This window comes from Neoarius graeffei, chromosome 6 (genome assembly GCF_027579695.1).
Source record: "Neoarius graeffei isolate fNeoGra1 chromosome 6, fNeoGra1.pri, whole genome shotgun sequence".
Lineage (NCBI taxonomy): Eukaryota > Metazoa > Chordata > Actinopteri > Siluriformes > Ariidae > Neoarius > Neoarius graeffei.
The window spans coordinates 93,383,703-93,398,808 of NC_083574.1; the positions used below are offsets into that span (position 1 = coordinate 93,383,703).

The window sequence follows — 15,106 nt, forward strand, 5'->3', positions numbered from 1 at the left end:
GTCTCTTCTGAAGCTTTATGCTGAAGTATTTATATATTGGGACGTTAAGATAACAATGTCGGACTCTCTTTGGCATGAAATAAGAGATTTTTTTAAATTTTATTAGAATCCGTTAACAGGTAGAACATTTTGCCAGGCAATATAATATAATACTTTTGAGGAGTTACATTCAATCCCAATGATTGTTAGTCAACCGTAATGTCTGCAAACAGGGAACACTATTGTATTTATAAAAATGTGATCTATTGTACGCTCTAGAAATTTGTTGAGTGGAAATTCAGTTGAGATGGCTGCTCGCGTTTTGTTTACCGTATTTTCTGGACTATAAGCCGCTACTTTTTTCCTAGGTTTTGAACCATGCGGCTTATACAAAGGTGCGGCTATTCTGTGGATTTTTCTTCCACCGCTAGGGGCGCTCTAACCGGAAGTAGAATCAAAAATAAGATGGACGAAAAATCAATGCAAAGAAGAATTAGCAGATCTTTAGCAGATAGAACACGCACGACAAATTACTAACTGGTAATTATTTTCAAATCCAGCGAAGATGATTAAAGTGACTTGTGGTTTCAAACACAGGAGAAATGAAGGTAAATAAATACCGGTTATTTTCTCTTGGTTCTGTTCCGTTTTAATCAGCAAAGTTGCTGCCGTGTTAAAAGGCACTGTTCGGAAAGAATCTGTTCAGGTACATACATGTACATTTACAGTACAAAATCGTTCTGTACATGCAGTAAATATCTAATTTTTCAACATAGATATCTGCGGCTTATAGCCCGGTGCGGCTTGTGTATCTTTTTTTAAAAATTTTTTTAAAAAATAGAGCGGATGCGGCTTATATACAGGTGCGCTCTATAGTCCAGAAAATACGGTATTCAATTCACACAAAACAGTTCTTTTTAATAATTTAAATGTTAAACATATTGGTATATACTAGTGCTGTCAAAAATGTCGCGTTATTAACGCGTTAACTTGACTCAATTTTAACGGCGATAATTTTTTTATCGCGAGATTAACGCTCTGTGACATGATGGAGGTTTTTCATAAGCTTTTGAAACTGCCAGGAACTTGGAACAGAGACTTTGCTTAGAAAAACGATAGCGCAGGGATTAAAGTTCTCCGGCACCATGCCGGATTTCCGGTTTGTAGTGATTGCCCGTGGATTTAAAAAAATAATAAATTGAAAATAAATTGACGGCAATTAAAAAAAAAAAAAAATGACCGTCGAAATCCCTCTTGTGTTTGTCAGCCAATGGTAGTAAAGGAGCGCTCTGAAACTGACAGTATTAGCCAATCAGAAGAAGAATGGGGCGGGTCTAAGGAAAGCCTTTACCCCCTCCTCTCATTTCTTCCTTGCTTCGATGCGGTGCAGTGCTGAAGATCGACACGGAAAGTCACCTCGCGCCGTTACGGCTCCATTCAACGGAGAGAGGGTAAAAAGTAAAAAAAATAAAATAAATGAACTTTTGTGTTGGAGAGAAGGGCGAGGGAGAGAGAGAGAAAACGGAATTGCATGGTGGCGTGGGCAAAATGCAGTTCGTGAACTCTGGGGCAGATGTGACGACCCTAGAGAAAGGTGTTAAAAATAAATGGCGCTGGGCATGGCTGGAGGAGACTGGGTGAGATGGCAAGCCATTTAGAAATTGGTGCAAGAAGTTGGGCATACCAGGCGCTTGCTACTGCACACTATGTTCCAGGAAGATAATTTACGGATCCAGTGGCAAAAAGGTGCTACGTACACACGAATTAGACCTTGGCCATCAAGCTGCTGTCCGTGCGGTCCGTGTCTTCAAAAGTCAAATTTAATTTTCCATTCATGCAATCTCTGATCCCATGCCCCCACAAACCCCCTGGTATGGCTTGAAAATAAACACACAATCCAAAACACGTGTGCACACACACACACACACACACATATATATATATATATATATATATATATATATATATATATATATATATATATATATATATTAGTTTCTTGCCTGTGTCGACAAAGTTCAGGCTCAGGATTTTTTTTTGCTTTAATCCCTGATAGCGGCTAGACTGTAATGCCACGCCCCGCACAGCCAGAGTCCTCTGCCCTCCTCCCCCAAAGAACCAGCGCGGGCAGGGCGCGCTAGTAGAGATGGGATTTATGGCTCTTTGATGGGATCCGCACCTTTATGATCCGTTCTTTGAAAAGAGCCGTTCAAAAGACTGGCTCATTTGGCTCTTTTTAAATATTTATTCAGTTTTAAGAAGACAGCGTCTAAAGAAGCCAGATCCCTCTGAACTGTAAACTCAACGCTATCCCAGAAATCCTTCCTGTAATATGCAAATTTGGCCGCCTCTGATTGGACAGCGCGACGCATCAACAGGCAGAAAGTGTAAAAGTACAAAATGTGTTAAGTGAGCTGAAACAGTAAAGATCAGATTCAATGCAATATTTATCAACGAACAACTTAAAGTTAATATAATAGTGTACTTTATATTATAATCAAGCATGTCAAGCCTACTGTCACTGTGTAACCTATCTCTCTGATTAGAATTGTAGACTAACGCTACGTTCACACTGCAAGGCTTAATGCTCAATTCCGATTTTTTTGTGAAATCCAATTTTTTTGTGAGGTCGCTCACATTAACAAATATATGCGACTTGTATGTGATCCTCAGTATGAACGAAAAGCGACCTAAAAGTGTTCCGCATGCGCATTGCAGGATACGACGATGTCACACGCAGTGAGCATGGCCAGTGTTTACGGAAGTAAAACCGCCCGGTTGCGGTATGACCCATCCAATCTAGCTTGAATAGCTGCATCCCCCCAAATGGAAATCAGCTCCCTAACCTCTGCGTCCTTCCATTGAGAAGATTCAGAACCTTCACAGCCCGAAGCGTCCCTCGCATTGATGTCAATACGTTTTTTGAACTGGGGGGGGGGGACAAAAAACTGGGGGGGATAAAGCTGCCAGCAAACCAACCCCAACCCTGATATGCCTGTCAAACTTGTTGTGGGTTACCATAGCAACCAAGCTCGAGCTCGCAACCTGTGCAGTCTGCGCAGCTCAACCAACCGAATATCAGTCTTTGTTTTGTTTTATGTGAGTTGTTGCAACTATGTATACACTGCTGTGCACCTCAATAAACTGAATGGTAATTAGTCTTTTGATTTTTCCGTGAGGTTTGCCTTATGCAAAGAAAGACAGCATAGACGTTTTTTCCTCCCTTTAAGTGGGGGGACCGAACGAGGTGAATTTAAATCTAGGTGGGACGAGTCCCACCCGTCCCACCCTCTATCTGCGCCCGTGATTATGCGCCATGTTGTTGTAACTTTTTTTGAGAGACCCGCCGCCTACTTCAGCGCAGAATAGTGACGTTTGTGGCTTGTTGATGACGTGTAAGTCGGATGAATGCGACCTGGCGGTTCAGACCGAAGTCGCATATGAAAAGAGCGGATAGGAATCGGAATTAAGACCACATATCCAAACGGCCTGGGTCGGATTTGAAAAAATCGGATCTGTGTCGTTCATATTGTCAATAAAAGATCGGATACAGGTCACATATGGGCGAAAAGATCGGATTTGAGTCACTTCAGCCTGCAGTGTGAACGTAGCCTAACTCAAGCAGTAGATCACTTCACTCATGGTTCTTTTGCTAGCCCTGGTGCTCGGCTTAGGTTTCACTTTGCAGTGGCTGTGTCAAGATGTGTTATGCTTTGCAATAAAAAAAAAACATTGGTACAAAGCAAGCCCGTTCACATTTTTATGCTGATAAAAGAATTACAATGGTTTTTCATGTGACAAAAATGTGCGATTAAATTGCGATTAATCGCGAGTTAACTATGACTGTCGCGACATTAATCGCGATTAAATATTTTAATCGCTTGACAGCACTAATATATACACCTCTTTATAATGGAAATGCGCATAATGTTACTGAAAGTCATTCCAAAATACTGAAAAATGTTTTCAAGAATACTGAAATTTAAAATTTGGGGTAGGCATGTCTGAATCAGGGTGCAAAGTTTGTGTCACAGGGGTCCAAAATTCAAATTCATTCAAACTGGTTCTTGTGCCAGTTTTTAAGTGAAGGACGAGTTAAAGAACAGATTTCAGGTAATTTTTTGACATGTGTGTATGGTAGTTTTGTGTAATCTGCTATAATCAATCAATCAATCAAATTTTATTTATATAGCCCTTTACAATAACCGAAAGGTACCCAAAGTGCTTTACATCAAAGCCATAAAACAGAACACCAAAACACATAAAAACACAGGTTTTGACTGCGGAAGGTGCTGCCGTGCTGCAGATTACCAAAAGCCTTTCATAAGTATACTCAGCAAAAATAAAAACTTGACACTCATTATTTTTCAAATAGTGTTTAGAAGCTTTTCTTGAAAGAGTTCTTGTTGTGATTCTGGTTAAATGCATTGTCAAGGGCATTACGTCACACATTCATTCTACTGGTCGGGCCTACGTAGCGCGTGCGAGAGCACTGCACGCTAAGATCACGTTTCCACGTGACGCAAGTGACGTGACTGACCTATTGACACACGTGCAATTGATCTCACGGTAGCAGAGTAGAGTGTCATCTCAGAAAAACAAGGTTTTCTGGTTAATTATTCGTTAATTTGCAATGCCACGACTGTCAAACATTCAGCGTGAACGTGCCATTGGCGTGCTGAATACGGGAACATCCGTCACTGACGTTGCGAGGGTTATGGGATGCAGTCGACAGACCATCCATAGTCTCCAGACACGTCTCCATCAAACTGGCACCACAGGAACCACTGGAACCCTCCACAGAACTTGCAAGAGCTTGGTGCCATGTTGGTACAAATATGGCGGCGCATTCCCCAAGATGTGTTCAGACGCATCATCCAATCCATGAGGAGACGACGTATCGCGGTTGTGAACGCCCATGGAGGACACACCTGATATTGACACGATTTCATTAAGTTGTGACTCACAGTTTTTGATCATGGACATTGCCGTCGCATTTCCGGTGGAACCGATTCCATGACAAACATGATCTGTATGCTATAGCATCTTTAATGACAAGATAATGGAATACAATCGTTATTTCAAACCTATTTTCCAAAATGTTCAAATTATTGACTTTGAAACGAGTGTCAAGTTTTTATTTTTGTTGAGTATACATGAAATAAAACAGACGAAACGAAGCACCCCTCAAAAACAAGACTCCCCTAGTCAGGATTGAACGCCAATCTAAAAAAGTAGGTCTTCAACTTTGATTTAAAAAGGCCGGGATCAATAGTGGTGCAAATGTCGGGGGCAGATTGTTCCACAGTCTGGGAGCAGCGACAGCAAAAGAACGATCACCCCACTGTTTATATCTCCACCTTGGAACTTCTAACAGAAGCTGACCCGAAGAACGCAGGGCCCTACCATGATCACGGATAGTTAAAATCTCAGACAGGTAAGAGGGAGCCAGGCCATTGATGGCATTAGAAACAAACAACAAAAGTTTAAAATCAATTCTAAAACGGACTGGACGCCAACGGAGTGACGACAACACAGGAGTAATGTCGGGCCGCAGCGTTCTGTACAAGTCGAAGACGCAAAATTGAAGACTGGCTGAGGCCAACATACAGGGCGTTACAATAGTCCAGTCTCGAACTGATAAATGCATGAATTGCCTTCTCGAGATCCTGCCGACTGAGAACCGGCTTCGCTTTGGCCAAGAGACGAAGTTGAAAAAAGCTCGTTCTAACAACAGAGCTAATCTGTTTATCAAATTTAAAGTGCCATTCCACCATTGGATGTATTCTTTGGCATAAAATACAATATATTTTATGACATCATGACTAGACAGAGAAATCTTTTAGCTTCAAAATGATATATCAAACATAATTTTTTGACAACGACAAGTATATTAATTTTGCGACCAAAGTCACCTACACTTTTTAAATTTCTGCGCGTGATGTCATCGGCAGGTTCCCCTTCTTGTGTACCACGTCACGTGTGACGTGGCACAGATTATCAGCAATGGCGGATAGAACGCGATTTCCACTCGTCGATTGCTGTGCCGATATTCACCATCGACCGTCTCCTTCGGGCATCACTTGCTATTTTCCTTCGCTTCTTTTCCGAAGCTGACAATCGCGTTCTATCCGCCATTGCTGATAATCTGTGCCACGTCACACGTGACGTGGTACACAAGAAGGGGAACCTGCCGATGACATCACGCGCGGTAATTAAAAGGGTAGGTGACTTTGGTCGCAAAATTAATATACTTGTTGTCAAAAAATTATGTTTGATATATCATTTTGAAGCTAAAAGATTTCTCTGTCTAGTCATGTTGTCATAAAATATATTGTATTTTATGCCAAAGAATACATCCAATGGTGGAACGGCACTTTAAGCCCACTGTCAAACGTTACCCCAAGATTTTGTACAAATGGTTTTGAAAAAGGGGCCAGAATACCAAAATTTGTTGTAAAAACATTTGACTATAAGATAAAGGAGATGAAGTGTAGCTTTAAGCAGGGCTGGGAGAAACAAATGAAGTGATTCTCGGAGAGGACTTTTTTTTTTTTTTGTCAATTCAGAATCCGCTACTTCCATAGTGCTTTTAAATATAAGGCTGTAAGCTTTGTGTTAGTTGTCTTTTAATATTTATGTCCCAATATCTTGACCACATTTTAGGATGAAAATAATCATTTTAGATATGTTATTTTATATTGAAAAATTAGCTGTCTCGGAGAGGACTTTTTTTTTTTTTTTTGACACAATTCCATACTACCGTATTTTCCGGACTATACGTCGTTCCGGAGTTTAAGTCGCATCAGCCAAAAAATGCATTATGAAGACGAAAAAAACATATATATGTCGCACTAGACTACAAGTCGCGCTTTTTTGAAGGGTTATTCTATCCATAGACTCTGTGATTGTATCTGATAAGCGGCGCGTGGTTACTGCGCGACTGCATTGTTTATTTAATAAACGAACAGCTGAGCAGTGATAACGCGCCCTTTGCCCTGTAAGTAGCCTCGTCTGATTATTTTAAATATCTACTACTATCTTTAATACCATCACTATCGTTATTACTAATAGCCTATATTATTATTATAACTAATATTAGTAGCCTATTACTGATGCATTAATCAGTTTGCTTTTAGAATATTTTTAGCGGTAGGGCTTATTATCGCCCCATGGCTCTTTCATCTTTGTTATTAAAGCTGTAGTCATCATCGAGGAGTGTCATTCTTCATTTTCGTCAAATTTTATTTCATCAAATCAGAGGGCAAGTAGGCTATAGGTCTATCATCTCCAAAGACAGGTACGGTAGTAAAAACAACAACAACAACCGCTCAGAGAAAAAAACAGGCAGAAAGTGCGCCTGCCAGTTAACGTCGTATCAGATAAAAACATTAAACGTTATTCAGACCATTAACAGCATAACATCAGAGACGAAGAATAAAGTTCATCTTGGAAGGAGAGTTATTTTTAAAAATGCAAAACAGAATCATTTATAATAGCCCAGAGAAAAACTGGCTGAATATGTACCGTAACATCAAGTTATTCAATAGCCTATAGGCCCAAAATCATTACATAACTTATTTAAATAACTGTAGGCCTGTCATTAATAATAAAACACAGGTCAATCAAGCTGACGATTTCACTCCAAATCAGCAAATCCATTGAATTCCTCATCCTCGGTGTCGCTTCTGAACAACTCTGCCAACTCCAGCGGCAGACGAAGCGCCGTTTCCTCCTCTTCTGCGTGGCTGTCGTCAGACTCGGCATCAGCTCCAGTTATTCCATATATACGTCGCACCGGAGTATAAGTCGCATGGCCAGCCGAACCATGAAAAAAAGTGCGACTTATAGTCCGAAAAATACGGTAATTTGATCAAAATAGTCTGAAAACTTACTGGCATTCCATATTAAAACTTAACTACGTTTCCAATGATATGGAACCAAATATGTGTTTTATGGTATAAAGAATGATGTAAGTGCATCCCTTTTGGAGCTACCTGTGGCCAAAAAAGCACTTTTTCTAAATGACACGAGTAATTTTGCTAAATATTGCCATACATTCACCAAAAATAACGTTATCACCACCTTTTTTTTTTTTTTTTTGCGTGGTAAATAGAGCTATCACAGGGCTACAATAAACAGCCAAGTTTATTTAGTCGAGCCTTTTGATATTGAAGATATTAGGGGTGTTCACACGGCACATATTTGCATCGATGCTGCACCGATGTATTTTGTTGTGATATATCTTACACCGGTGTAAATTTTGTGGCGCGTTCACACATCACAAACCTGCTTACTAGAGAGAAGCGTGTTCGCACCGGTGCAGCCCCACTTGCGATCACACGGCAGTTTTTGCGACCGTGCTATACGATAGTAATAATGCGGAAATTAAATGTACTTCCTTTTCCCGGATGTCATGGCATCACCAAGCGCCGGGAAAACAACGTGGATGAAGACACCAGTGTTGGCAGATACTGCTGACGTTTTCCAGCCCAAAATATGTTCAAATGCACTTAAAACCGCCCAATCTGGCAACACTGGAAGACACGCAGTTCTGTTGTTGTTGATATTCGCCATTTTGGAAGCGCAGAATACCAGGACGTGAATTATGCAATGCCCGTATGTAATCAACTCTCGTCACGCGTAGCGAGTCTACCCCTGTAGCGTTCAGACGTCCCATTTTATATCGGTGCTGCCCCGCAAACTAGCATTTACTCCGGAGTAAATTTCTTAAACCACCTCCCGAGCATGGTTAGATTTGCACCGGTTTAAGCAGCTTTCAGGGGCGACACTGGTATAACTTATCGTGTGAACGCTCTACCGGGGCAGCCCCGGTGCTGCACCGGAGTAAAAGTTGACGTGTGAACACCCCTATAGACCCCTTCGCATGTTTGTAAACAAACCGACCGTTGCCAGGATACGCGCGCAGCCTGGACTCAGAAACAATGGCGCTGCCTATAGACCGGCATTATGAGCTGTCAGATTATGCCAAACAATTGTCGTTACAAGATCGAGAATGCTACATAAATAAGTTAACTCTAACAAGTGGACATCGCCTACCGGATCCGCATTTAATTAAAGAGTGGACGGACGATGTTAGTAAGTTCCCTGGTATACAGTACAATGGCCAGATATACTATACTCGTACCTTATTGACAAGACTTCAGTGTACACCCACGAAAAACTTCGTGCCTACAAGTCTTTAGACCAGTGATTCTCAAACTGTGGTACGCGTACCACTAGTGGTACGCGGGCTCCATTCTAGTGGTACGCCAAAGAATCACTTAATTAAATCAAATCAAGTCAAGTTTATTTGTACAGCGCTTTTAACAATAAACATTGTCGCAAAGCAGCTTTACAGAATTTGAACGACTTAAAACATGAGCTAATTTTATCCCTAATCTATCCCCGATGAGCAAGCCTGTGGCGACGGTGGCAAGGAAAAACTCCCTCAGACGACATGAGGAAGAAACCTTGAGAGGAACCAGACTCAAAAGGGAACCCATCCTCATTTGGGCAACAACAGACAGCCTGACTATAATTTTAACAGGTATAACCCTCAACTGTCCTCATGGGGCCGTCCTTCACAGGAGTGGGGCGATAAAACTCCGACCAGACACAGGGCACCAGGATGGATCAAGCAGGTCCGAGGGGCAGAAGAGGCCAGCATCTCAATCCCAGGATCAACATGTAACTTAAGTTACTTAATTAAATATAAATAAAATTTTAAAAATAAAATAAAATGTGAAATACTATCCATAATATCCGAATGGATGAAAATATCTCATCAACCGATGACAAGAAAATGGAAGGAGATACAAATTAAGTTAATAATTTTAAAAAGTTTGCAAGTGCTTCTGGGTAGCCATACGTAGCGTACGTACGCATTCCCGCCGGTTCCGCTGACAGACGGTTATCCGCCATTGGTAGACTAGGCTGTGATGGGAAAAGGTGGAGGTGGCTTTGCTAATTATGACGAGTAGGACAAAATTACTGTCGTGGCTTAAATCAGCGAATGGGAGCGTGGATCAGGAGAGAGGGAGAACTGAAGAGGACGTGTGTGAGCCGAGTGCGGATGCTAACGACAGTGGCAAAACCAGCCCCAGAACTGCTAGCAAACGGCAGAAACCAGTGAGGAGGAAGTCTGACGAAAAATACATAAAACTGGGATTAATCTGGAGCGGGACAGAGGAGCTGCCCAGGCCGCAGTGTGTTGTATGTGGCGACGTTCTGAGCAATGAGTCCATGAAACCGTCGCATCTCAAACGGCATCTTACAACCAAACACACAGCACTAAAGGACAAACCAATGGATTTTTTTTTTTTACGAAAACGTGATGAACTGAAGCAGTCCAAGTCCACCATTCTGTCCTATGGTACACCCGTAGCCAAAGCACAGGAAGCTTCATATCGTGCCAGCCTCCTGATCGCCAGAGCCGGTAAGCCGCACACAATCGGGGAACTGCTGTGTTTGCCATTAGCCAAAGAGATGACACGTATCATGTGTGGAGAGAAAGCTGCCAGAGAGTTAAACTTGGTGCCGCTTTCAAATGACACCGTGTCAAGGAGAATAAATGACATGGCTGACGATGTTAAAAAGACACTGACTGAGCGCATTAAGAACAGTAGATATTTCACCATACAGCTTGATGAGAATACAGATGTTGCAGATTTGGCCAATTTATTTGATTCATTATTTAAGTACAGTGTTTTATTTTCCTATATTTAAACACGGTGTTACTGTTCAAAGTACTGTGTGTAATGTTACAGTGGCCAACAATATTAAATATACTCGTTAAATAAAACCTCCGCCTTGTTTTTAATGAATACTTAGGCCGACTACGCTACTGTATTTTAATGTTGGTCATTATGGTGGTACTTGGAGAGCCAAGTATTTTCTGAGGTGGTACTTGGTGAAAAAAGTTTGAGAACCACTGCTTTAGACGCATATGATTATGTTCTGTGCGGGCATGTACAACTTGATTAACAATGGGACATTCATATTCATTTTGTTTTAATCAAATTATGCCAGTGGTGTGATGGCAATGTGGCTTTAGCTACAACAGCAAATACCAACACTAAACAGCAATTTGCAGGAGGTAATGGCATGAAAGGAACGATAGTGTAAAGAGCGCAGCTAAGAGAAATCAGAGCTGCGTAAAAAGCGAGAGGCAGAGAGCAGAAATGAAACTGAACGGGGCGGGAGCTAGGTTAGAGCAGTCAACGTACAGTAAGTTGGCATTTAGAGTGAGGGCACACAATTTTACCTTTCCATCCTTGCTTTAAAATTGTGATTTTCGGCATACACAAATAACGATGGTGCAAAATCTGGACTGCTTGAGTCAAGCGAGACCTCTCCTACAAACAAAATTGCATGCAAAGCTAAGTTAACATGCTAACGATATTCATTACATTGTGTACCTATGACCAGCTAATCAGACAAACGTTACCAAAGTATTTTGCTACATCAATAAACGAAGACTAGAACGAATAAAAAAGAAAGATTTAATAAATAGCCTGATCTTACCTGTGATGAAGTGGGCGCTGCGAACCCGCGCATTTTTGATGGTGCTTTCATCCCAGTCTACACGTTTGATGGCTTGTAGCTAGGGCTGGGTGATTTTACGATTACGATGTTATTCACGATATAAAATCTCTACGATTAGAAATTAGACACGTACGATGAGCCTACGCCTTCAATAAAATTACTTCATCCGAAGTTTTGACAGACACGCGGATAGCCAATCATAACTAAACAGTACCGCACGTAACCAATCAGTTGGAAGAGAGCCACGTCAAGTTAGGTTGCGTGCACACACACGTGTAGCAGCAACGCACAGCATGGCTGTGGTGAAGTTTGCAGGAGCGCGGCATTTCTCCAACAAAGCGTGAAACAAAGCGATTATAAAAATGAGCGAGAAGCCGACTGACCGGAGTTCTGAACAGGAAAGTCAGAGCACTGCCCTGGAGGACATCGTTGAAAAGAAGGGCCAGAGATCTTCGGTTGTGCGGAGGTATTTTGGATATTTAAAATCGGACATACAACAAAGTGTTACACAAAACCTTAAACACACTGACGTACAGGATCGCACTTTTTTTCGGTTTACACGTCAATATGTCTTTGTTTATTTGAAAGCTGCTAGAATTTGCACAAATGATTAACAATGGTATATAGTTTTTATTTTTCAGTTTCACTTTATTCATTTGAATAAAAAGAACAAAAGAATGTGCATCCAGTTTGTTTTGGTTCTGTGAAACTTGAAGGCTTGTTAAGCTATTTTTGTTAATTAGGAAGGAACTACTAATTTGTAATGTTCATATTTTGAGCAGAAAATTTAAAGAAAATACAAAAATGGTGATTTGATTTATATCGTGATATATATCGTTATCGAACATTTTGAAAAAATGTATCGCGATATAATTTTTTTTCTCATATCGCCCAGCCCTAATTGTAGCCATAGACGTCTGCGAATTTTTTTGGAATGGGTGAGATCCTGCTGGAATTCTGAACATTTTAACCCCATCACTGCTACGATTCTGACGCCCGACAACACAACAACTAGGCATCGCTGAGTCTTTTTTGGGTCCAGGCTGCGCACGCAATTTCCGCTTACGTATGAATGACGTTCACTGCGAAGGGGTCTATTAAGTGTTAAATGTGATTTTTAGCTTGCGTCCCCTGATTGTAAAACAACCCAGATAAAACCTCATCTCTCGCACGAGCTTTATCGTTGGTGATGATTTAATTAAAGTGAAAATGTCATCATTAAAATGCTGGTAATTGTACATATACTGTATTTGACCCATGAAAACCGTCTTGGGTCTTTTATTGTTCACCTTAAGTTGCATTTATAATTTATTCTCAATGATAAATTCTGTATTGATGCATTTCCTGTGGGTTAGCAAAGAACAGAAGCAGATATTGTTGCATGTTTAAAATAAATAAATAAATAATTTTTACCAAACACGTTTAAGAATGTATAGTGATTTTGTTGTGTGTCTCTGTGGTCCGGCCACCAGGGGAAGGTAATCGAGCCACTGAAAGATTTCCACAAAGACGAGGTCCGAGCGTTGGGCCGAGAGCTGGGCCTTCCCGAGGAGATAGTCTCCCGACACCCTTTCCCCGGTGAGTTCCAGCTGGAGTTTGGAGAAACAGCTACAGCATCTCTTTCACACCTGTATGGTCGTAGCGTCCAGCTAAAGAAGCCGGCAAATGTTTTGAAGTTATTCCATGAAATCGAGTTGGACATGAGCTGATCGCTGTAATCCGTGTACGACGAGATTGAGATTTGAGAAACGGAGCGTTTTTATTTTTTATTTTTTGCAAATTCGATAAATTAAAAACTTTTTCCACAGAACGTCCGACAAAATCATTTCCGCTTCGAAGGTAAACAAACTGGCGAAATGACAGGAGGAGCAATTTGTGAAAAATGCAATGATTAATTCTTGAAAAAAAACAAAACAGATACGTTCTTACCGTCAAATAGTTTCATTCCATATTCTGTTGCTTGTATTTTTTCGGGTTTTGTTTTCAAGAAGAGTTTTTATTTCATCCTTGATTGGTTCAGCAACGCGTTCCACCATTTTCTTCTTCTTCTTTAGGGTTTTTTTTTTTTTTTTTTGGGCGGTTGGCAAACCAGCTTAAAGGTGCATTACCGCCACCGACTGCGCTGGAGTACGGAACAGGAGATATTTGGGAGGGGACAGATTATGTTCCTTTAAGGCCAATTTATGCTGACAACGCAGTCCTCGCAGACGGCGTCGCAGACAAGAGGGCTCTGATTGGTCCACTCTACATCCGCTGTACACGCACTTCCGCTTCCCTACTTTCCCGGTTTGGTTTGTTTTCACGACCGGCATTTTTAAAAACACGAGTGAAGATGGAGCAGCACGAAGAGCGGTTGATCGAGGAAGTGAGGAAGTACGTACATCTATACGACTCCAGTTCTAGTCATTATAAGTAACCGGAGGATAAACACTCCACTAACCACACCCACCAACTACTCCTAGCGACTTCGCGCCCCCTTGCGTTGTGGCGGTGAATAACATCGCGCACGCCTATTACTCCCCGCTCAACGATAAATTACAACTGTCTGCGAAAAGCTATCTGCGAAAGCCTTCTCGCAAGAGCATGCAGAGGCCTTGGACTTTTCTGTTTCTTTCAAATACTTGATAACAAATGGCCCTTTTCCACTACCCTTTCTCAGCTCACTTCAGCTCACTTCAGCCCGACACAGCTCGCGTTTCGACGACCAAAAACCAGCACGACTCGGCTCGCTTCAGCCCTGCTTAGCCCCTAAAACTCGCACCGTTTTGGAGTGGGGCTGAAGCGAGCCAAAGCGAGCCGAGTGAGGCTGGGGGCGTGAGCAGACACTCCCCTGTGCACTGATTGGTGAGGAGGAGTGTCCTCACATGCCCACACACGCCCCGCGAGCACGCTGGGATCTGTAAACACCGCAAACCCGGAAGAAGAAGAATTACGAAGCCTTATGCGCCTCGCCTCATCTATACGCTCTTGCCAGTATCTGTTGGCGTTGTTGGTGACAACAAGCCACAGCACCAAGACCAGCAACACTAACGACTCCATGTCCTCCATGTTTATTGTTTACTATCCGGGTCGTGAGACTACCGCTTAAAAGCTCACTGATGTCACTGTTTGCGCCGCCTAACGACATCACCTGACGTCCACCCACTTTCGCTAACTCCACCCAATGTGTCCACCCACTTCCAGCCAGCACGGTTCAGCGCGGTTGTAGTCGAAATACAACTCCAACAGCCCCACTCGGCTCAACTCAGCCCAACTCAGCACCGCACGGCTCAGCCCGACTCAGCCGCGTTGGTAGGGGAAAAGCGGCAAAAGTGATCTATATCTGACTTGATGTGCTCCGCCATTTTGTTTTCCTCTACTCACGGTATATGAGCTGATATCCAAGTAGTAGAGTAGCCAATCAGAGTGCGCGATTGTTCATATCCACACTGCAAAAAATAAAAATCTTAGGAAGTTTATTTGTCTATTTTCAAGTCAAAACATCTATGGAATCAATTTTGTGCCAAAATGTTCATACAATACTTTTGAAATATCAAACAAAAACGACAAATCAAAATACAAGAAAAGGAAAAAAAGTCAA

General features: G+C 41.8%; 1 protein-coding gene across 1 annotated transcript in view; it reads left to right on the forward strand.

Moving 5' to 3' along the window:
• Positions 1 to 15,106, forward strand: part of gmps (guanine monophosphate synthase) — a 172,273-nt gene that overhangs the window by 110,348 nt on the left and 46,819 nt on the right. Inside the window, exon 10 of the mRNA XM_060924180.1 lies at positions 12,999 to 13,104. Coding sequence (XP_060780163.1) covers positions 12,999 to 13,104 — 106 coding nt within the window. The remainder of the gene's footprint in view (positions 1 to 12,998; positions 13,105 to 15,106) is intronic.